Here is a 21,660-nt window from a genome sequence, read left to right as displayed (position 1 = left end):
TTAATGTAAAGGAACACAAGGGACTTTTCAAATACACTACGCAACGATAAATATTTTTGTAAAGGGTCCCTTTGTCACTGCAATTTCCTTTTCTGTTGTTTAATCGTGTTTGAGCTGTAGGTTACCTTAAATATAGGCTCCTTGCTAAATGAATCCCCTTGTTAGCAATGGATTTTAAATCCCAAGGAAAATCAATGATACCAGCTGAACCCCCCAAAAACCCAACGCTAGCGATTAACTTCTAAGGAAGACATTTCAAAGATAAGAATGGTTGACTATTCCCCCGCCTCCCATCAGAACAGATTTTTCACAGAATCCTAGATGATGATCGTGTAAATACCGTTCAAACGGAGCCTATTAATCACACCGCGTACGACCTGGGGGACCTGCAAATGCCAGCCTCATGGCTTCTGTTGACGGCTGGCAAGTCCCAGGCAGCGGACAGCCTGAGGGCCCAGGAAGCGCTTGCCGTCCCGTGAAGGGCAGCAGCCGTCACCCTGCGGTCCAGAGCCGAAGAGGGGCAGGGGTCACCCGACGCCAGAGCTCACCCACACCCCTGCCCCAGCGCCCACCGCGTGCCCACCTTGCTGCACGGGCGAGTAGGCATTGGTCAGGAAGCGGAAGTGCCCCTTGTTGTACCAGCAGATCAGGGACATGCTCCCCTTCGTTCGGATGCTGTGCTGGCCCCGGGCGGGCGGCAAGGCCGGGCTGTTCAACATGGAGGGCGGCAGGCCGGTGCAGTCACTCTTCCTGGGGCTGAGCAGCCCGCAGCAGTAGATCCCTGCGGGGACACGGACCTCATGGCCTCAGGGCGGCTCCCCCCGACCCCCCGGGCTCGGCCCTCGGGGGCCCCCTAGAAGAGATGGTGAAGTCCGGGGGCTTTCATCCCAGATGTGCCACCGCCCCCAACTTCCGGACGTACTAAGATCGCAGGGAAGAGCTAACGCAAGCAGGGCGTCGGCAGTAACAACGGCAGCTCTCGCGGCCAGAGGGCTGGCTACCTGCCAGCACAGGGCTGAGCCCGAGGACCCAACCTCCCACCTGCTTCTAAAAACTTCTGAGCACATGCGATGCACCAGAACTGCAGGCTCCCGGCTGGGCGGGCAGAGACGGACATCATTAGCACAGATCTGTCTGCCATCTAAGCCTGACCCAGCTAATCACCCTGCCCCCTCACCAAGACTCGCTGGGCACCCGGGCAGCCCCGGTCCCGTGCAGCCAAGTGAAAGGCAGAGGAGGCAGGGAGTCCTCACAGGACACGCGCGCTACACGGGGTCCTGCCTGTGCTGTACACCAGGCCCCTGGGGGGCGGGGCTTCCCTGGGGCGGGGCTTCCTGGGGGCGGGGCTTCCTGGGGGGCCTCAACGCCCAGCACCTTCCACGGGTCAGGAGACCCTCCAGGCAGAGACCAGCAGGAACAAGGAGGCTTCTCTAAATTCCGCCGGGACTCAAGGTCTTTCCCAGCCCTCCCTGCTCGTGGTCTCCGGCTCTCCCTGAGCCCAGGAAGCCGTGGGAAAGCCCGCCCCTCCCCACACCCGCGGGGAGGGGGACGTGAAGGGGCACTTTGACTGAAGGCCCGCGAGCAGTCCGCCCCTCCGGGCTCACTGACACTATGGGCACATGTCCCAGGCCCATGCGCTCCTCTCCACTGCATCCCCCCCAATGCTGAAAGGACCGCTGATGACTTCCTGTCTTCCTTGCCGCCCCAGGAGCAGCAGTGGGTGAAGAATAACACCTGCGGGGGGGTGGGGGGGGCAGGCCCCGTCTTGCTGCCAGAAAAAAGAGGGCTCCCTGCAGCTCCCATCTCTACAGATCCAACTACCCAGACTCCGCTGGCCTTGAGATTTAAGAAGAACGTGTCTTCCAAACAGGGAAGAGGATTAGACGAATGGGGATAACGTTTTAAATCGCCCATCGGGCTCGGTGAACCCACCCACCCAAAGGGCAGCTGCATTCTCCTAACAGGGGAGGAAGAGAATCAGCAGCACACGAGTTTACTTATGAAAACAGCCGATCTTGCGCGAGTATCCCTCCTGGCTGTTGTTTACAGAGCCGTCTCCGTGCGCCCAGGAGGGACAGCCAGACTCTCAGCTGGGGCTCCTGTCTTCAACCCCGGCCGCCCTGCCCGTTAGACGCCCCTGGGGGCACCAGGCCAGACAAGGCAGTCAGAGTCCCTGCGGATGGGGGGCAGCCATCCGTGAGCAACGTGGAGACAACCTCCCCGTGTGTCAGTCATCACAGGGGAAGCCCAGGAGGTCGTGTGGGAGGGCTCACAGCCTCAGATGCGTCTAACAAACAGGCGAAGAAATCTCTGTCTGCTCTCGGAAAACTTCAAATTCCATGTCTAATTATTTTCTTCCCACTGGAAGATTCTCCTCCATCCTCCGCTAATTCCCCGTGTGGGGAGGGCCCAGGCCAGCGGCCCAGCTCTCAGGGAAGCCTCTGGCGTCCTCACTCAGCACCCCACCAGCCCACATGCTGCAAGCGGGTCCTGACTACGTCATGCGGCTCTTGGCCCAGGAGACAGGGACACCCATGGTGTGGGGCAGGGAGCGGGCCTGCAGGGCACACGGATGCTGTGGGGGGCAGTTCTGGGAACCCCGGCGGCCATGCACGTGACACTCACCCTGGGACCCGCACGAGCGGGCCAGCGGGTCACCCCACACTCTGACACGGGCACCCATTGTGCTGGGTTAAAGTGCGTCAGCGCCAGTTTTCTCCAACTTGACTCAACGGCCCCTCTTCACATAGTCTGACCTCTCCACACGGAATTCTCTCAACAATTAAGCCCTGAGCCCCGTTGGGACCAGCCTTACAGATGAGTAAGACGCAGCCCAGGCCGGCAAGAGCACAGGGTCCAGGCTGAGGCCGTAGGTCGGAAGCTGTGGGCTCCCCATTACTTAAGAGGGTTTTGCTTTTTTTCTTTTTTTTGGCTGCGTCAGGTCTTAGTTGTGGCACACAGGCTTCTCTCTAGTTGCAGCATGCAGGCTCTCTAGTTGAGGTATGTGGGCTCAGTAGCTGTGCATGGGTTTAGCTGCCCTGCAGCAGGTGGGATCTTAGTTCCCCGACCAGGGACTGAACCCACATCCCCTGCATTGGAAGGCGGATTCCTTACCACTGGACCAGCAGGGAAGTCCAGAGGAGGTTTGGTTTTAAGGGCAGACATCAGATCTGTTGCTAAGCAACAGGTCTGCAATTCCAGCGTCTGGAGTAGCTGAGTGGGGGCTTTCTGTGTTTCTCCCGAGTGGACTGGATATAAATCCCAGATGTAGGATGAAGCGAAGGCAGATACAACCTGCCATGGGGCTTCCTGACTCGGCCCAGGTCTGTCTCTATAGCCCCATTTCTGCCAGAGCCCTGGAAGGCTTGCCCAGTCTTTGCAACAAACGAACCGGGCATCTTAGCACTGAGGGGAACTAACACCTTTCTGAGGCCCGTTGTACTGCTGCCTGTATTAATGCACACAATTCCCTGCCCAGCTGGAAGGGGCCACGTTACAGACTGGGGTGGGGAGTTCAGACTTCCTAAGAGTCTTAGTAGGAGCTGTGCCTTGGTGCTGCGGATTTAACGTTTGTGTCCGCTGCACCCCAAATTCCTATGCCGAAAACCTAATGCCTGAAGTGATGGTATTTGGAGGTGGGTCTTTGGGAGGTGCTTAGGTCATGAGGGTGGAGCCCTCATGAATGGGATTAGTGCCCTCATAAAAGAGGCCCTACAGAGCTCCCTAGTCCCTTCCACCATGTGAAGACACAGGGAGAAGTCTGCAACCTGGAAGAGCGCCCTCACCCGACCACACTGGCACCCTGATCTTGGACATCCAGCCTCCAGAACTGTGAGCAGTGAATTCCTATTTATAGGAACTATAAAAAGGATTTATAGGGTGGTCTATAAACCACCCACTCTGTGGTACTTTGTTATAGCAGCCCGAATGGACTAAAACACTAGGAGGACTCCTTGGATGGCCTTACCACAAAGGACACAAAGAGATGTGCCCGGAAGACCTGAACTGACCTGTCCCCCAGACCACGAGTCTGGTCTCCCTCCAGACCTCCAGTGCCCAGCAGGGTGCAGGCAGCCGGCAGGTTGGCATGACCTGTCCCCCCAGGGGCGGGCCCCCCCGCCCAGCATCCTGTGCTCTGTGCTGCCCGCCACACGCCTGCGTCCCCAGCCTTGCCCACCACTTCTCGGGTGCGGGGGACTGCGCTCAGACTCGCTCCCCACTTGCCAAACCTTGCTTTTCAAACTCCTCAAACAGGGTCAGGCTGGTGATGCTGGGCCCCGTGAAGATGATGTAGTTCTTCCCGGCCGCGGTCCGGCACAGGCTCCTGGCCACCATGCTGTGCAGCTGTGGCTTGTTCTTCAGCGCGTCCAGCCCATCAGGGCCCCCGCCTTCCTTCAGGTGGACGTAAATCTGCATCAGAAACACAAAAGGGTCAGTGAGCTCACAGAAAGGTCGGGCAGGGGTCCAACCATTCTGGAAGCACAGGCTTCCGTCTCCAGGCCGGGTGTGTGGGAAAGCCACTCCTCCCCGGGCTTCCGGTTCCACAGTCCCCACTGATCCCAGCATCTCCGTGGCCCACAGAGGCCACCAGTCACTCCCAAGGCTGCCCATCAGCTGGTGCCTCAGCCCCAGACTCTGCAATTTAGAAATGTCAAGGTAAAGAAGGGAAAGGTCAAACTGTTACAAGTAATGAATCTGGCAGCTGGGATCAAAAGCAAACACATCCCCCCATTCGGAAGCACAGGAGTCAGTTCACAGTAAACAGAAGTAAAGGCTACTTCACCTGTAAGAGATAAACATATCCGTGCACATTCTGTTTGAATACAGCTTTTTAATTCACAGAGCACATCCACAATTACCCCCTTACTCTTTACAGTAATCACCGTGTGGGCAGAAGGGGTAATATTGACTTCGTACTGCAGAGGAGGGGACAGGATCAGGGATTTAAAACTCACCTGACGTCCCAGGACCAGCAAGGATATGCTGCAACTAGTACACAATAATTTTAAATTCTGTCCGCGAACATCCTCGAGGAACATCATCTAAGAGGTGGGTGCAGGAAGTGGGAACGGAGTCAAGAAGCGTGTGGTCCTCCCTACGGCTGACTGAGCCACGCAGAATTATCATATGGGTATTAACCACTGACCTCCTTCAGGGAGAACAGCTCTTCTCACGGAATGTTCTGGGTGCCTTTGCTGGCAGCGGTTCACAGGCAGTGTGCCCGTCACACTGATCAGGGACCCTGACTGTCCTCCGAGGCATAGAATTGCTGAGTGCAGGCCCGTCCGTGCAGACTGAGCACAGCCGAGGGCGGGCACAGGGAGGACCGGCAAGTCCACGGTACCGCCCTCGGGCAAACGACTGCGGACAATCATTCGCAAAATACAGTGTCTCGGGTTCCTGAGGCAGACGAACAGCAGGCGGTGTAGGTCCTTCTCTAAAAGCAGCTCATCCTCGAAGGCTAATTCTGTCCCGAATACTCATCTGAGACGTCCCCAGGGAGGACCGACTTGCCCGCAGCCCAGCAGGCAACAGCGGGATCACGCAGCAGGACCCCAGCACTTCATTTTGGGGTCTTTACGCCTTCACCACCTCATTCCCAGGAGGAACCTCTCTGATAGAGAGTAAAACACCGACACAGAGAAGCCAATCGTCTTGGCCACGTGTCACGTGAGGTTGCGACCGAGCAAGGACATTTCCTCAGAACCCGCCTGGTCTCCTTCAGCAAAGCCCAGTCCTGCGGCTCCCACCATGGGTTCTGCACCAAGGCCAGCTCCGACTCACGGCCCCTCCCAGGTATCCTGCCTGAACTGCTGGCACTGCCACGCTGGGCACTGTGTCCCCAAGCCTACCTGGGGACAGTTAGTTTTGTCCCGGGTGTCCCTCGAAAAGCAATCATCTGGCTACACACACCCAGGGTTCTCACCAGGGAACAGAAGGTGTGCTGCTGGAAACTCTCAGGCCAACCCTGATGACACCCCATGTGGCTTCCAAAGTCCCCTGAGAGACGGGCAGACCGTGGCATATCCAGCCCGTGGCAGGCAATATGTCGTAGGATGAAATGCAAAATCCTACAACCAAGTTCAAAAACTTAACTGCATCTAGTACAGGATGCAAGAAACGTGACTTAGCAAGAATATTTTTGGAAAACAAACACTAAACCCTTGGAGATGGCCAACTGCAGGCCTCAGATACCATGACTGGCCTAAGTGATCATGACCCACATTAAAAACCAGGGTGGTGAGCATCTCATCCTTCCCTGGTCAGGCGTAAAGAGAAGGGTGGTGGTCGGCATGTTAGTTTGCTAGGGCTGCCATGACAAAGAACCACAGAGGAGCACAGAGGACTCCAAGAACTGCTTTGGCTAGAGAGCTGTGTCATGGAATGATGAAGAGCTTTCTAAGGCAAAACCAAGATGAATGTATACAAACAGAAAACAGATCTGCAAGCATCAGAGCCCTTACTAACACCCAGAGCTGTCCAAACACTGAATGGGTGGCCTCAGAGAGGCTCCAGGACAAGCTGGTGGCCCCTCGGGAGGTCTGAGCTTCAAGTACAGGGGGTGTATGCCAGTGTCGGAGGACGGTTCAGAACCACACGGATGCCAAGTTCAGGTGCCCCAACAAAGCGGCACATAAGACCCTGGAGCCAGCAAGGCTAAACGTGGCCATCGCAGGGCGGGCGACACCTGAAGCGTAACCTTGCCCTGCGTCAGTCCTAACAGCAAAGGGTGTCGGAGTCTAAATTCAGAGAACACCGCTGCTCTCCCGGATCTAATAATACCCTGGAGAGCATCACGTCTTTCTCACCAACTGCCTTCCCAGCTGAGGCACTGCGTGAGCCAGGGCCTTATAAACTCATTTCCAGCAATAAAGCCAGTGTTTTGGAAGGTGGGTTATCCAGGCTCCCGGATATGAGATGCTTTCAAAACATCACCCCACCTGGATTTCCAGACCCGACTCAGCTGCACAGACTGGTGTCCTCCCCCGTCCCGCCCCCGCCCTCTTTGGAAGCGTGGATGTCCTCGGGGTCGGCCGGGTGGGGAAGGGGTGGCACGCAGGGGCGGTGAGGACCTGCCACAGTCCCTGTTGGGACAATGCTTGGAAGGGAACCGGGGCGCCCGGTCAGGGGACAGTGGATCCCTCACACGGCCCCGAGGGACTGGCCGCTTCTGCTCATCACAAGACATGCACCAGGGTATGTGAGCCAGGAACTGAAGGCAAGGGAGGACCGTCCCGTCTCAGACTCACCCATCAGGGCAGAAGAGGGCCGAGGCGCCAGCTCCCACTTAGCAGTGATGTGCAGCCCTCCCCAGGACCCAGAGCTGCGAGACATCCCCTGAGGTCGTGTCTCAAAGTACCTCCCCTACTTGCCAGGCCACGGGCAAGGTGACGCGTGCCCCCTTCAGGGCAAACGTCGTCACTCCGCAAAACAGTGTGGCGTCGGGACTGCGTTGTGACTTTCGTAGGCCCTTTTGCTTCCACGGGCCTCTTCCTCCATGAGAAAGTATTTGAAATTATATTTTACAAGTGCATTGGCATACAGAGAAGTATTACACGTCGAAGCACTTCCTGCAACTTACAAGTTCGTTATTTTGTCCCTTCTGATTTTAAGAGAAACAGAAACACCGTCGCAGGCCCCTGAAGTGCTGTGGGCCTCGGCACTGATCCCGTCGTGCTGTGGAGCCGTCGGCCCCGGGCGGGCGGGCGAGGGAGGAACACACGAAGGCCGTGAAGCGGTGGCCCGGGCGGCAGGTGGTGCGGGCAGGATGCGCAGGCCCCGGCGTGGTGGCGCTGAGGGCCGTCCGGGCAGCAGCCACGCACAGAGGAAGGTGGAGAGGAGACGGTCGGGCAGGCAGATACAGGGGAAGAGTCGGCGCCTGTGGGTGCCAGGGGCTGAGCCGGGCCCCTGGGCCGCCAGCATTGGGGGGCGGGCCGTGGAGGAGGGGCTCACAAGGAGGCGTCGCGGGGATGGGGGGAGGGCACCCGGAAGAGGAGGGAGGGCTCAGGAAGGCCCAACAGCCCGGCTGGAAAGCAGTGACCGGGGGGGACACCCGAGGACGCTGGTGACTCCTCCAAGGCCACGGGGCTCGACGCAGAACTGAAACAGAAATTCTGTTTCTAACTACACGTTATTTAAAATCCGGTCTAAAGGACGATTTCGACCTTCACACACACAACTGTCCTCTCCTCACGCAGCTTGTTCAGTATTTCTGGACAGATACCCACACTCAAATGTAGACACACTGTGCACTTGCCGCCTCTTTTCTGCTGGGTCACGAGCCACCACAAGCCAAGTGGCTTATACAGCACCCGCTGGCACTCCGGCTCTGCAGGGCACCGTCAAGGTTCTGCTCAGGGAACTGCGGGGCTGCAATCAATCAGCATCGCTGGCTGTGTGCGCCGTCCCCTGCCGTCCCCTGCTGGCCGAGCCGGGGGGGCTCTCAGCTCCTAGAGGCCCCTGCCCTCTCCCCCCAGGGGCCCCTCCATCCTCAGAGCCGGCAGTGGAGACTCTCCCTTGGGTTGAGTCCCTCCTGTGCTGCGTGTCCCTTCGCCAAGGAGAGCCCTGTTCCTTTTAAAGGCTCCCCTCGTTAGGTCAGGTCCACCTGGGATCATTTCCTTCTTAAAGTCAGCGGGTTTAGGACCATAATTATACCCGCAAAATCAAATTCCCTCCACAGCAACACCTAGATCAGCGTTTGAGTGAAGAGCTGGGGCCATTACACGGGGGCAGGAATCTGCGGGCGTCTTCGATTCCACCTGCCACCCACGGGGGCACAGCGTTTCAACAGCCGCGTGCCTATGCACCTGACGGACCCAAACACCACGGCTGATGAAGGCAACGCTCCCCCATCTCAGTAATAAACCCAGCAGGGTGCTGATGATGTCATAAAGTTGTTGATGTAAAAGTAAAGTGGATGATGTCAACTTTATTCCCTGAAAATAGACTGATTCCATGTACAACGTACGGAGACCAGCAGTGAGACCTCCCTACCCAAACACCCCACACGGGTGAGGGTTTGGGAGTGTTCATCACTGCTGGGAACGCTGCCTTGGTACAATCTTTGTGTGCGCGTGTGCGTGTGTGCGTGCGCGTGCGTGTGTGTGTGTGCGCGTGCGTGCGTGTGTGTGCATGTGTGCGCGTGCGCGTGCGCGCGTGTGCGTGTGTGCATGTAGATACGTTGACTATACCCTTAAATGGCTATTTTTATATGTTGCAAGTATAGATAATTTGAGATTTTTGTTTTGCATGCTAAACGCTCAAGCCAATTTAATAAAAAAAGACAAACTAAATATAATTATAGAAGAGCCCCCCCATCAGGGTTACCCGAGCATAGGCCCACGTGGAACTCGTATCTACTCCTGAGACAGCCCCACCTCAGTTAGCGCTTGTTGATATGCACTGCATTAAGCCCACACCTGGAGGTGATGACAGCCTCTTCGCTGGGATAACACATTTCTCCAAAAGCCATGACGTGTGGTGGTGTTACAGGACCATCTCAGATGACTTAGCTTCGTATGCCCACACAGGCAAGTCTGAACACTGGCGTTTCCCCAGATTCCAGCCAGTCCCTTCCCAAGGAGTAGACACTCAGCTGCTGCATCAGGAGAAGGGGAGAGGTATGGGGTCAGACGTCTCCCTGTTCCTATTAGGAAATCTGGAAGAAGCCTGAGGCCAAAAAGTGGCACCAATAGGAGTCCAAGGAGGGTCTTGAATTATGGCACTCGTGCTAGAAGGTAAGGTGAGTTTATGTTTAAAGTGAATATAGGGCTTCCCTGGTGGCGCAGTGGTTGAGGGTCCACCTGCTGATGCAGGGGACACAGGTTCGTGCTCCGGTCCGGGAAGATCCCACATGCCGCAGAGCGGCTGGGCCCGTGAGCCATGGCCGCTGAGCCTGCGCGTCCGGAGCCTGTGCTCCGCAACGGGAGAGGCCACAGCAGTGAGAGGCCTGCGTACCGCAAATAATAATAATAATAAAGTGAATATAAAATAGGATTTAAATAGGGACTTCCCTGGCGGTCCTGTGGTTAAGCCTTCGCCTTCCAATGCAGGGGGTGCGAGTTCGATCCCTGGTCGGGGAGCTAAGATCCCACATACCTCGGGGCCAAAAACACCAAAACATAAAACAGAAGCAGTATTGTAACAAATTCAATAAAGACTTTAAAAATGGTCCATGTCAAAAAGTCTTTAAAAATATATATATGTGATCTACAAAAATAGTAACCTCAAAAGTCCCAGCTGAGGGGCACGGTTTCCAATGAAGTGTTAAACTGGGCAGTCAAAAGGCTACACAAGGACTCAACCTGCCTGACCAGCGCCGCTGGGTCAGCCTGGTCCAGCTCCCACTGGTCTGGGTTTGCTTTGACTGAATAACTTTAGTTGGTCTAAGATGTGAACCTGTAACCCTGAGTTGGATGAATGAATCTATGACTCTATGAAAACAGTCATAAGCTCCCATGGAATCTTACCCCAACTACACGCCATTGCTCCAACTGCTGAAGACAGGCGGCCGATCGTGTGCAGATTTGAAAGCCCTCCTTAGACAATCCCATCACACCCCGACAGAGGCAGCCCCACTGAGCACCCCCACACACCCATACACCGCGCTGGCGGCCAAGGAAACGCCACACACCTAAATGTGTAATTGCTGCCTCGTTGGCTTTTCAAACGTTCTCTCTCTCCGTCCACGCATGCAGAGAGCACCGTCACTGTACAACAGCCCCTCCTCCAGCAGGGAGGGGCACGGGGGGACTCCCATCGCTGCGTAAAACGGAATGTGCGGTTGAGACCGTTCCCCTCTGAGCTACAAGCTCGTTTGACAAGTGTCGTTAGGGCAGAAAAATGCATCTTTCAGTTGCCAAGCTTTTCACTTTTCCTGCAAAAAAGTTCTTCTTCCTCCTAGGATTTATTAACTTTTTCATATAGATTTAGAAAGAGAAGGAAGAAAATTTATTGATATATGATGTCATACGGTATTACATTTTGCCCCAGGATGTTTTTACTAATGTGTATTTTTTATTGACATCGTAACAGAAAGAATCTTAGGAAACATGGAGTACAGTGGTAATGCCTTGGGAGATGCCTGCACCACGTGACTGTCTATCTTAGCCCTACTTCTGAAATGCCCCAAGACCTCGCGAGGTGGGACTTAGTTCATCACCGCCTCCCCCAAAAGAACACTGGTGACAGCTGCCGTCACGGATGGACTCAAGGGTCATGAAGATGCACCAGCTGACGCCTCCACTAAGCTGTCCCTGGGCTTTGCTGGTCTTGACCACTGGCCCTACTTCTCTCGCAGAACAGACGAGAATCGGGCTTTTCCATGGCTGGTGGAGGGCATACCTGGGGACGGGGAAGTCATTCGTCGGGGACTACGGTGCACAGAGCAGGTGTAGGCTGTAATCCCAGCAGTGGGGCAACAGCACAGGAGTGCAGGGGCCGCACTCATGGAAACCACGCGGAACAAGCACGTGGAGATGGGTGGGGCTGTCACCCATGCGGGGGGACGGCCACGCGTGAGAGCCATCAGGTTTAAAGGATGCTCACTCCTCTCGCGAGGAACGGAGTCTGCCACCAGGAGACGATGAGGGCAGAAGCCCTGGATTCGATGGGCAAAGCCTCTGCCATTTAGCGGCTTATGTGATTTGGGGCCAGTTACTTAATTGCTCTGAGCCTTGATTTCCTCATTTGTAAGGATAGTACTACTCTCTGTACCTCGCAAGGCCACTGTCTTTACGTGTGAGTCGTGTGCACGGAAGTGATTTTTTTTTTTTATGGCAAAGCTTCATATCTGTGCTGTAGTCTCTAGATACATGGGGCTGTTTTAATTTAAATTCGCTGAAATTAAGTACAATGAAAAACTCAGTTCCTCAGTCACACTGGTCAGGTACGCAGCAGGCACATGTGGCTAGTGGCTGCCGTGGTGGAGCCCACGGGTACAGGACGTTCCATCCTCACGGGAAGTGCCACTGGACGTGCTGCCTTACGCCATCCTTGGCTCACCAGACTGGTTTTCCAGCAAAGTCTCCACGCCATCACCTTGTGGATGGTTTTTACTACCAGTGTTTTCTCAGGTCACCTCTCGCCACGACCACGGCCAGGAAGGGCTTGTGCACTGAGACCGTTCTCTACCCCGTCTTCTCCAGCACCTTCAGTACTACAGGCCCTTACAAGAACCTTGCTTTGTTTTATCCCAAAGCTCAAATAATGAGTGAGTCCATCTTTCAAAATGACGGATTGCGGAGGAAACTCTAATTCGAAAACATACATGCACCCCAATGTTCAGAGCAGCTCTATTTACAACAGCCAAGACATGGAAGCAACCTAAATGTCCATCGACAGATGAATGGATAAAGAAGAGGTTGTACCTATATACAATGGAATACTACTCAGGGACTTCCCTGGTGGTGCAGTGGTTAAGAATCCGCCTGCCAATGAAGGGGACACGGGTTCGAGCCCTGGTCCGGGAAGATCCCACATGCCGCGCAACAACTAAGCCTGTGCACCACAACTACTGAGCCTGTGCTCTAGAGCCCACGAGCCACAACTACTGAGACCACGAGCCACAACTACTGAAGCCTGCACGCCTAGAGCCCACGCTCTGCAACAAGAGAAGCCACAGCAATGAGAAGCCCACGCACCGCAACAAAGAGCAGCCCCCGGTCGCCACAACTGGAGAAAGCCCGCACGCAGTAACGAACACCCAATGCAGCCAAAATAAATAAATAAATTTTTAAAAAAAGAATGCTTTCTTAAAAAAGAAAAAAAAGAAATACTACTCAGCCATAAAGAAGAATGAAATAATGCCATTTGCAGCAACATGGATGGACCTAGAGATTATCATACTAAGTGAAGTAAGTCAGACAGAGAAAGACAAATATCATATGATGTTGCTTATATATGGAATCTAAAAAAATGATACAAATGAACTTATTTACAAAATAGAAAGAGACTCACAGACATAGAAAACAAACTTATGGTTACCAAAGGGGAAAGAGGGGGAGGGATAAATTATACACACTACTATATATAAAATAGATAAACAACAGGGACCGACTGTGTAGCACAGGGAGCTACATTCAGTATATTGTAATAAACCATAACAGAAAAGAATATGAAAAAGAAGAGATATATAATGGAATCACTTTGCTGTGCTAACACAACATTGCAAATCAACCAACTACACTTCAATAAAAAACAACAACGGATTGGAGGAGAAGGTGGCTCTGCACCCCTCACGTGAGTGTAGCTCCTTGGGGAGAGGGCCAGGGTTTCATCTGATCCAGTTAGTGCCTGACGCACCTACACGGCACCTACATCCTTTACTGTCTCTCCTTCCCTATACGGTAAGAAGGGCTGGGCAAACTAAACCGTTCCACAGCATGAGGAAGGGATTAGCGCTCAGCCACTTGCTCAAGGACACTCAGGTCTGTGACAGATGTCCTGTGCCCCGGCCAGTTCCATCCTGGGACACAGCCACATTCAACCTGGACAGGATTGAAGCCAGCATCCCGGCCACTGCACAATTAAACAGATGGGTATATGCGCTGCCCAGGTTTTGATTCCACAAGCAAAATTCACTCTTGTTAATTAATTCCATTCTGAGCCTCATTTTTCAAGCTAATCCGGTTAGTTTTAGGTCAGGAGCAATTCACTAGTACACAAAAAAATTAAAAGTCAAATAAGAAAAAAAAAAACCTTCAGTGCAAAATCCTCAAGTTCTTTCAATATAAAAAGCATGTCTCAAATAAGGGAGACCAGTGACAATTTGAGGCTAGAACATCAATCACACAACAATCAAGTCAGGTAAGAAACAGAGACTTGGTTTTTGTCTAAAGGGAGAAAAGTTATCTCCCTGGGACAGACCATACCCTAGTGGTCCAGAGGGTGGGCTCCGGGGTGGGGAAGGCTGGGTTTAATCCCAGGTCTGTCCCTTTAGGCTGAGACTTCGGACGAGGTAGCGAGTCTCTCTGGGCTTTGGCTTCCTTACCGTGAAACAGAGGCAGGAGCACCCCTACCTCCCAAGACGGCTGTGAACAGAAAATGAGCACTGCACGTAGAGTGCTTAGTTGTGGAGCCTGGCCCGCGGCAAGCGCTCCACGGATGCAAACTGTCATTTTCTGAACTGCAGAAGCAGCTCATAATCTACTGATTAGACTGAAGGGAGGAAAAGGCTCCCAGAGCAGCTGGTCCAGCCACACCAAGTGTGCGGCCCCTCACAGATGCTCCCAGGGTCTCCTGGACACCGCCGGTGATGTGCACGGGGTCAGGCGGCAGGGTCCCCTGGCCTGGGGGCTCCATTTGGCTTCCGGCTTCTGAAGCCCAGTGTCTCTGGTGTAGGTGCACTAACTGAGCGGTAGGACCACGCTTGCCATTTAGAACGGCTCTGCCCCCGGCACCCAGCACTCAACCCTCTAGAGACTGTCCAGTTGTCCTCTGCAGGCAGAGCACCGGCCCCTAACTAAAGCTCCCGCACGGGCCTCCCAGGCCTCTGCTCTGCGCCCCACTCTGCCCGGTGCTCTCCCAGCCGCCACCTCCGGCTCGGGGACCCTGGGTCTCACACTGCAGAGGCAGGCAGCCTATTTCAACACATTCAAATGGGAGAATTCGGAGCTTTTGACCATACCAGCTTTTTTTTTTTCATTAGTAGACTCTTTTCTTTCTTCCCCAAAGAGTCTCAGGGCTGCTCTTAACCACCGTAGGTCAACACAGCATTAACTAAACTGTGCTCGTTTTCCCCACTTTATTCTCAATCTTTCTGACGTGGTAGAGACAGAACAGTCTCTACAGAGAGAGTTTCCTCCTGTGCCCATGGAAGGGTCACAGGCTTCCAAGGTGAGGGACCTCAGTGTCGCCGACTAAGAACCCACGGACGCCCGGTGACACGGCTTCCCCTGAAACTGGACATGCCCTCTTCTGTACAAACCCCTCCTTGCACCCCTCAGCTCACTGGGAGCCATGGACGAGGGCACAGGCGGGGACCTCAGCTCACAGGCGGCATGGGCCGGAGGACCTGCTGGGGTCGGGGCAGCTCTCGGCAGGCCTGTAACTCACCAAGAACATTCTCTCCAGTGTACCACATGCCTCTGATCTGGAAACGGCAGTGGTTTTGCAAAAAGAAGGCATCAGCCGCGGTCTCAGAGCACAGAGCTTTGTACCCGAGGAGCAAGCGCGTCTCGGGATGGTCAGAGCCTCACGTCACCAGTGATTCCCCCACCTGCTCGTTCCACTGCCGTCAAAACCTGGGGTCACAAAGCCTAAAGATCCTACAGGGGACCCGCGACAGGTACTCCAGGCCGTGGGCGCCTCCGTCAGCCTCGAGGATTCTCCACTGTGGACAGAAACGCCGCGGATCACCTGATTCTCCGGAAATGGACACTTCAAAGGTGAGTCACAGAAACACTCCGATGGGTGTCAAAGACGCCCGCCCGTGTTTGAAAGAAGATACTGCATGGGCACGCACTGGCCCCGAGCCGGGTCACCGGGTGTCTCCTCTCCCTCCCTGAAGGGGTCCTGGGAGCGGAGACCGCGGAGTAGGGGGCCGGCCAGCCCTGTGGCTCACATCCCTGCCTCCATCTATCATCGCCTGGAGATCTGGGGTAAATGACTCCATCTCTTCGGTTTTCCCAGGTGTAAAGTAAGGACAGCAAGACGCTTGTCAAGGTTGCGTCCTCTCAGTGGCCATGCTCAGGGCTGGCCTGTGGCGAGTGACACTGGCTCTCACCTGTCAACCTCAATCCCTGCCTGCACGGTCCACCTTCCCCTCTGGGGCACCCGGGAGCCTTTCTTAGCCCCACAGGCGCCGCCCTACAGCCTCACAACATTCCACACACCCCTCACACGCAGGTCACACTGTACTCAGGGATATTTTTTAACTTGCTTTTTTATTGAAGTGTAGTTGACTTACAGTGCTGTGTTCATTTCTGCTGTACAGCACAGCGACTCAGTTACACACATATAGACATTCTTGTTCCTATTCTTTTCCACGATGGTTTATCACAGGATACTGAATACGGTTCCCTGTGCTGTACAGTAGGACCCTGTTGTTTACCCATTCTATATGTAATAGTGTGTACCTGCTGACCCCAAACTCCTGATCCTTCCCTCTCCCACCCTCCCTCCCCCTTGGCAACCACAAGTCTGTTCCCCATGTCTGTGAGGCTGTTTCTGTTTCATAGATGACGTCAGTTGTGTCCCACTTTAGACTCCACATATAAGTGATATCATAGGGTATCTGTCTTTCTCGTCTGACTTACTTCACTTAGCATGATCATCTCTAGGCCCATCCCTGTTGCTGCAGCTGGCATTATTTCACTCTTTTTTATGGCTGAGTAGTATTCCATTGTATCTATTACTCATGAATATTTTTCATACTTCCATCTCTCCTATGAGGAAGGCCATTAGGGCTCCATTCACTTCTGGGTCTTCAGTGCTGAGCACAACGCTAATCCCATAAAGTGTGGTTGGAAAACAACCTGCACTTAGGTTTTCCTTTGTAGACGTCTTGTTTTCCCATCTATTTTGTAAACTCCTTGATTATAGGGATGTCTCTGACTTCAGAAGAAAAAAAAAAAAAGCTGGCAAGCCCCTTAGGCTCTAGAGAGGGAAGGCTGAAGAAGCCGTGGTCCCTGCCCTCTAGGAAGCCAGGGAGCCTCAGACACAAACAGGCTGTGTGAGTTAGGTGGTAGCGGAAATCCCTCTGCAGTGGAACCAACGGGATGGAGACAGAGATACAGAGAGAGGTCTATCCATCTATCCATCTAGCAAGAGATAGAGGTATTTATTTCAAGAAACTGATTGTGTGATTACGGAGGTTCGTTAAGTCCAAAATCTGCACGACAGCCTGGCAGGCTGGAGACCCAGGGCAGAGCTGCAGTTCGTATCCAAGGCCGTCTGCTGGCAGAACTGCCTCTCCTTTCAGTGAGGTCAGGCTTTTTCTACTTAGGCCTTCAACTGATTGGATGAGGCCCACCCACACGAGGGAGGGCACTCTGCTTTACTCAAAGTCCACTGATCTAAATGTTAACGTCACCTAAAAATACCTCCCCCGGGACATCCAGAATAGTATTCGACCAAATATCTGGGTGCTGTGGCCCAGCCAAATTGGCACGAAACTACCCATCACGCCCTCCGAGCCCTGCTAATGTCAGAGGGTAAAGCCAGAAAGGCCGGGTCAGAAAAGAGGTGAAGCAGAGAAGGCATTCACGGGCACCCTGCAACCGCCCCCTTCCCCTCCCCCCGGCACCAGAGCCACCTGACAACAGACTGCCCAAGAACACTACACGTGACTGCAAGCACCTCTCCTGCACGGAACGCAGACGGCCCGCGCTGGGACCAAAAGCCGAGCACATACCCTGTCCCGGCCACTCACCTGCCCGTAACTAGGAGTCCCAAAGGCACAGCAGGGAGAGCAGCCTGACCAGGGGGAGTGGGACCAGAGTTGAACATTCAACCAGACCAGGTGCCAGGTGACCCCGCCTCCGAGCTCCGGAAGCGTCTATAGTGTATCCGGAGGATGCCTTTGCTCGGGGGGAATTCACGCTTTCTGTGTGATCGTGTATCATCCCGCGGCTAAGAGAGATGCTCCCGGCTGTTGGGGTTGATGAAACAGTTCTGGAGACGGATCGTCATGACGGCTGCACAACACTGTGATGTATTTAATGCCACTTAAAGGTAAATTCCACGTTACGTACATTTCACCACAATAAAAAAAAAAAGATACGCTCCTTCAGGATAGGCCCGCAAGATACAATACAAATTTCATCCCTCAAAGTCCTCGAACGAGTTGCCAGATTACCTCAGACTCGTGGCCCCAGTCCTACAGGCAGCAGTCTCCTCCCCAGGGCAGTGTGGCTGGCCTCATTTGATTGTTCCTCGGCCCTGAGCACTGCAGGCTGCCATCGTCACATGCTGATTCGGTATTCAGCGTTCGGTGCAGGGGGAGACCCCAAGGTAGACACCTTGGACCCGAGGGCTCTTGTGGTGAGTAGGCCTGCAGGGAAGCTCTACAAGCGCCAAGTGGGGGACCGGCCCCACCGCGACCAAGGCCTCTCATACAAGATTCTGGAAGGAGGGCTGGAGGAGAGCGCTGAGGACAGACGAGGCAGCGCCACCTCATCACGCGGGACAGCGTCTCCACATGGGTGTGAGTCTGCAGTGACTGCACCTCCTCTGATGGCTTCTTCCTCCTGGAAGAACTCCCTCCCTCCCTCTTGCACCCCCAGAAGTGAAACACATTAACTCCTTCATTTTCAGGGCGACACAGTTCACCTCTTCTCCCACACACCTCCCTACCGTCTCCTCACGGGTTAGATCACCCAGGACTCTTAACCACTTTCATCTGATTCTGAGATTCCCCTTCAGATGAATTCAAGAATAGTGAACCTATAAAAGTACTGAAAATACCGGGGTTCCTCTGGACACCCTGCCCGTTAGCAGCAGTGTCTGTCAAACTGTGGGTTTTCCCTCCTCGCTCGGGTGCCCTTAGAGCACTCACCGCTTCTGAGGTTGGAGCTCCTGCTCAGCTCTCACAATGACCTTTACTGGGACCACTTGAGAAACCACGACCCAATCTGGAATGTTTTTTTCCTCACTTAAACCTTGATCTAGAATCTTCCAAGCGGAGCTAATCCCCAATGCGGCCCTACCTCAGAAGCATGCAGTCCAGTCAGCAAACCTTACAGTCTTGGCCGAATGACACTATAAAGCCAAAGCCAGGCCTTGGGTCTCCTGGAATCCACTGTCCCTTCCAGGTATCAGCTGTGTCCATGACAGGGTAACAGGAGGAAAGTTATCTGGTCAGCTTTGCAGACCCTAACTGGCAGGCCCGGGACAATTCTGTTACTGTGTCACACACAACAGCAAAGCCTCAGTGGCCCGCGATCACTTTTATGAGTTCATGGTTTCAGGACTCAGCGATCCAGCCGGGACATCTGCCCATGGTCAGGGCGGAGAGGCCAGAGGAGAACCATGCACACGCCCTTTCCAACCCCTTCATGCGCCACGTCTGCCGGCCTCCCATCGGCCAGCCTCAGACCTGCTACCGGCGGGAGGGCAGCAGGGGGCGAAGGGCCACTTGGGCAGCAGCATGGCCACAGCCTCTTTAGGCTCAGCAACCGGGATCCTCCAGTGGAAAGTTATTTAGAAGAAGAATTTATTTGACAAACTTAAATGAAGAAAATGGGCTCGTGTACACCATTCCCACAGGTGATGTTAAAAAAGAGAAGAATCACAGACCCTTGCAGTAGAAGGGGCCTCACCGATTAAGGCCCCCCATCCTTTCACTCTACAGCTAAGGACACTAAGATCCAGGACAATTTGGGAGCCGGCTTAGTTCACACAGGAAGTAGCAGAGCTGGGCTTGTAGCTGGCCCCCAGGACTGAGGAGGGGGTCCCTAAACATCAGCAGTGCTGAGCCAACTCATCTGGGAAACGGGTGTGCACACCACTGCCCCCTGTACCTCACGGCTGGTGTGAGAACAGAGGAGATGCAGGTGTGAAAGCTCGGGGGTGGGAGGCTCCCCCTGCCCCTCGCCCCATGGCTGGATCTGCCTGGGCCACTGCCTAACCAGGATTAGGGTCTGGGGGACCAAGACAAGGGCCAGGATGCTAAAAGGACAACCGTCCTCAGGCCGCGTGGGTCCTTCTCAGACAGAGGTGTCCCTCCCTGCTTTGCTGCCACCACAAACACCTTCATCTCGACCAACGAACCGGGGAGGCCACGGAAGTCCTCGCTCCACCTGCCACGGGACAGCCTGCAGTCAAGGGTAGGTACCCCTTCAGCACCTGCGTGCATGGGGCTTCCAGTCACCCCGGCCTCGGCGGAGCCCAGACTGCTTGGGACCGGGAGCTGCCAGCTTCCATCCTGACTTCTAAATTCAAACCCTCAAGCTGCACAAAGCTTCCTAGGATCAGAGTTTTAGAAATAAAAGGATATTTCAAGGCACCATCGAACCTTTTATCTGACAGATGGGGATGTTATAGGTTTCACAGAAACTAGGAGGAACCTGCACAGAGAGGAAGAGAGAGAGAGAGAGAGAGGAAGAGAGAGAGAGAGAGAGAGAGAGAGAGAGAGAGAGAGAGAGAGGGAGGGAGAGAGAGAGAGAGGGAGAGAGAGGGAGAGAGAGAGGGAGAGAGAGAGAGAGGGAGAGAGAGAGGGAGAGAGAGAGAGAGGGAGAGAGAGAGAGAGAGAGAGAGGGAGAGAGAGAGAGAGAGAGAGAGAGAGAGAGAGAGGGAGAGAGAGAGAGAGAGGGAGAGAGAGAGAGAGAGAGAGGAAGAGAGAGAGAGAGAGAGAGAGAGAGAGAGAGAGAGAGAGAGAGAGGGAGGGGCCTTGCAGGTAATGGTCGTGACTCCTCGCTACTCGTCAAGTTTACAGTAAAAAGGAAGTGGTGGGCTTCCCTGGTGGCGCAGTGGTTGAGAGTCCGCCTGCCGATGCAGGGGACACGGGTTCGTGCCCTGGTCCAGGGAGATCCCACGTGCCGCGGAGCGGCTGGGCCCGTGAGCCACGGCCGCTGAGCCCGCGTGTCCGGAGCCTGTGCTCCGCAACGGGAGAGGCCACAACAGTGAGAGGCCCGCGTACCGCAAAAAAAAAAAAAAAAGGCAGTGGTGCCAGACGCGCACATTCCTTCAGAGCCCGCACAGGCAGAGCCCTGGGGAGGCAGAGCCATGGCTTTGTACCCCGGTGCCTGGCACGACGCTGCAGGCCACAGCGCTCAGCAGTACGTATTTATTCAAAGGATGACTGAATGTCATATATATGCAGGGAAACGGCTCCCCTGTCCCCAGGGCAGCGTCACTGCACAAGATACTATAGCGATGGCAGGGGTTGTGTGGGGAGGGAGGGCCCAGGCTGTACGTCCAGAGTGTTTCCCGCTCTGGGGTGGGTCTGTCTAGCAACAGCCTGAAGCCTGTGCGTGAGCCCAGCTGGAGAGCCTGGGCCCAGCCCGGCCTGAAGCCCCCCGGCCTGCGGGGCAGGGCGGGCTGTTGCTTGGGGCACATGCACCTTCCTTGCCACGGCTCGAGCACATGCGGCACGGAGATGCTCAGCTGAACCTCCCTACGAATCCTTCCCTGGCTCGGGGGAGCGGGGAGGAGGTGTGCAAAGCCCCTGCGCCTTGGGCCTGGGGCTGCAGCCGGGCAGGGCAGTGAGGGCCGCCGAGTGGCCTGAGCGGCAGGGCGGGAGGAACCAGCCCAGCCGGGGTCCGCTTCGCCAGCCCCATCTCTTCCTTCCGTGCGCCCCGCACCCTGCCGCTCCGGCAGCTCGGCGGCGTCTGACACTGTTCCCGCAGCAGAGCTCGGCCACCTCTGCAGGGCAGAGCCAGGGAGCAGGCAGCCAGGCAGGCTCAGAGGGCCGGGCTCCTGACGCCGTTGCAGGCCTCTGAAGAAGGTGTCCTTAGGACAGAGCCCCGGCGGGGTCTGGGGGGTGTTTCTGGGGCGTCACACGGCGCGCTCTCGAGAGCCATGGCAGCGACCTCTGTGCCCAGCGTTCTGGTGAAGCCTCTGGCTGACACTGTAAGGGCCTGAGCCCTGATCGGTGTTTACGGCTGTTGTTTAACCCCAGGGGCCAGAGTGGGCAGGAAGAACGTGCAGCGGACAGCGCCAGCTAGCCCCGTGCCCCAGCAAGGAAGAGAGCAGCGCAGCCCAGCCTAAGCTGCAGCATCC

The 21,660-nt window shown here is 55.0% G+C and overlaps 1 protein-coding gene across 1 annotated transcript in view; it reads right to left on the bottom strand.

The window, feature by feature from the left end:
- PGBD5 (piggyBac transposable element derived 5) overlaps positions 1-21,660 on the bottom strand; it is an 88,528-nt gene that overhangs the window by 7,476 nt on the left and 59,392 nt on the right. The window contains exons 4-5 of the mRNA XM_079899215.1: positions 4,230-4,410; positions 584-781 (exon numbers count right to left, since the gene is read on the bottom strand). Of these exons, the coding sequence (XP_079755341.1) occupies positions 584-781; positions 4,230-4,410 (379 nt within the window). The remainder of the gene's footprint in view (positions 1-583; positions 782-4,229; positions 4,411-21,660) is intronic.

The sequence above is a fragment of the Stenella coeruleoalba genome (assembly GCF_951394435.1).
Source record: "Stenella coeruleoalba genome assembly, chromosome: 16".
Taxonomy (NCBI): Eukaryota; Metazoa; Chordata; class Mammalia; order Artiodactyla; family Delphinidae; genus Stenella; species Stenella coeruleoalba.
This window is presented reverse-complemented; position numbering and strand designations above follow the sequence as displayed.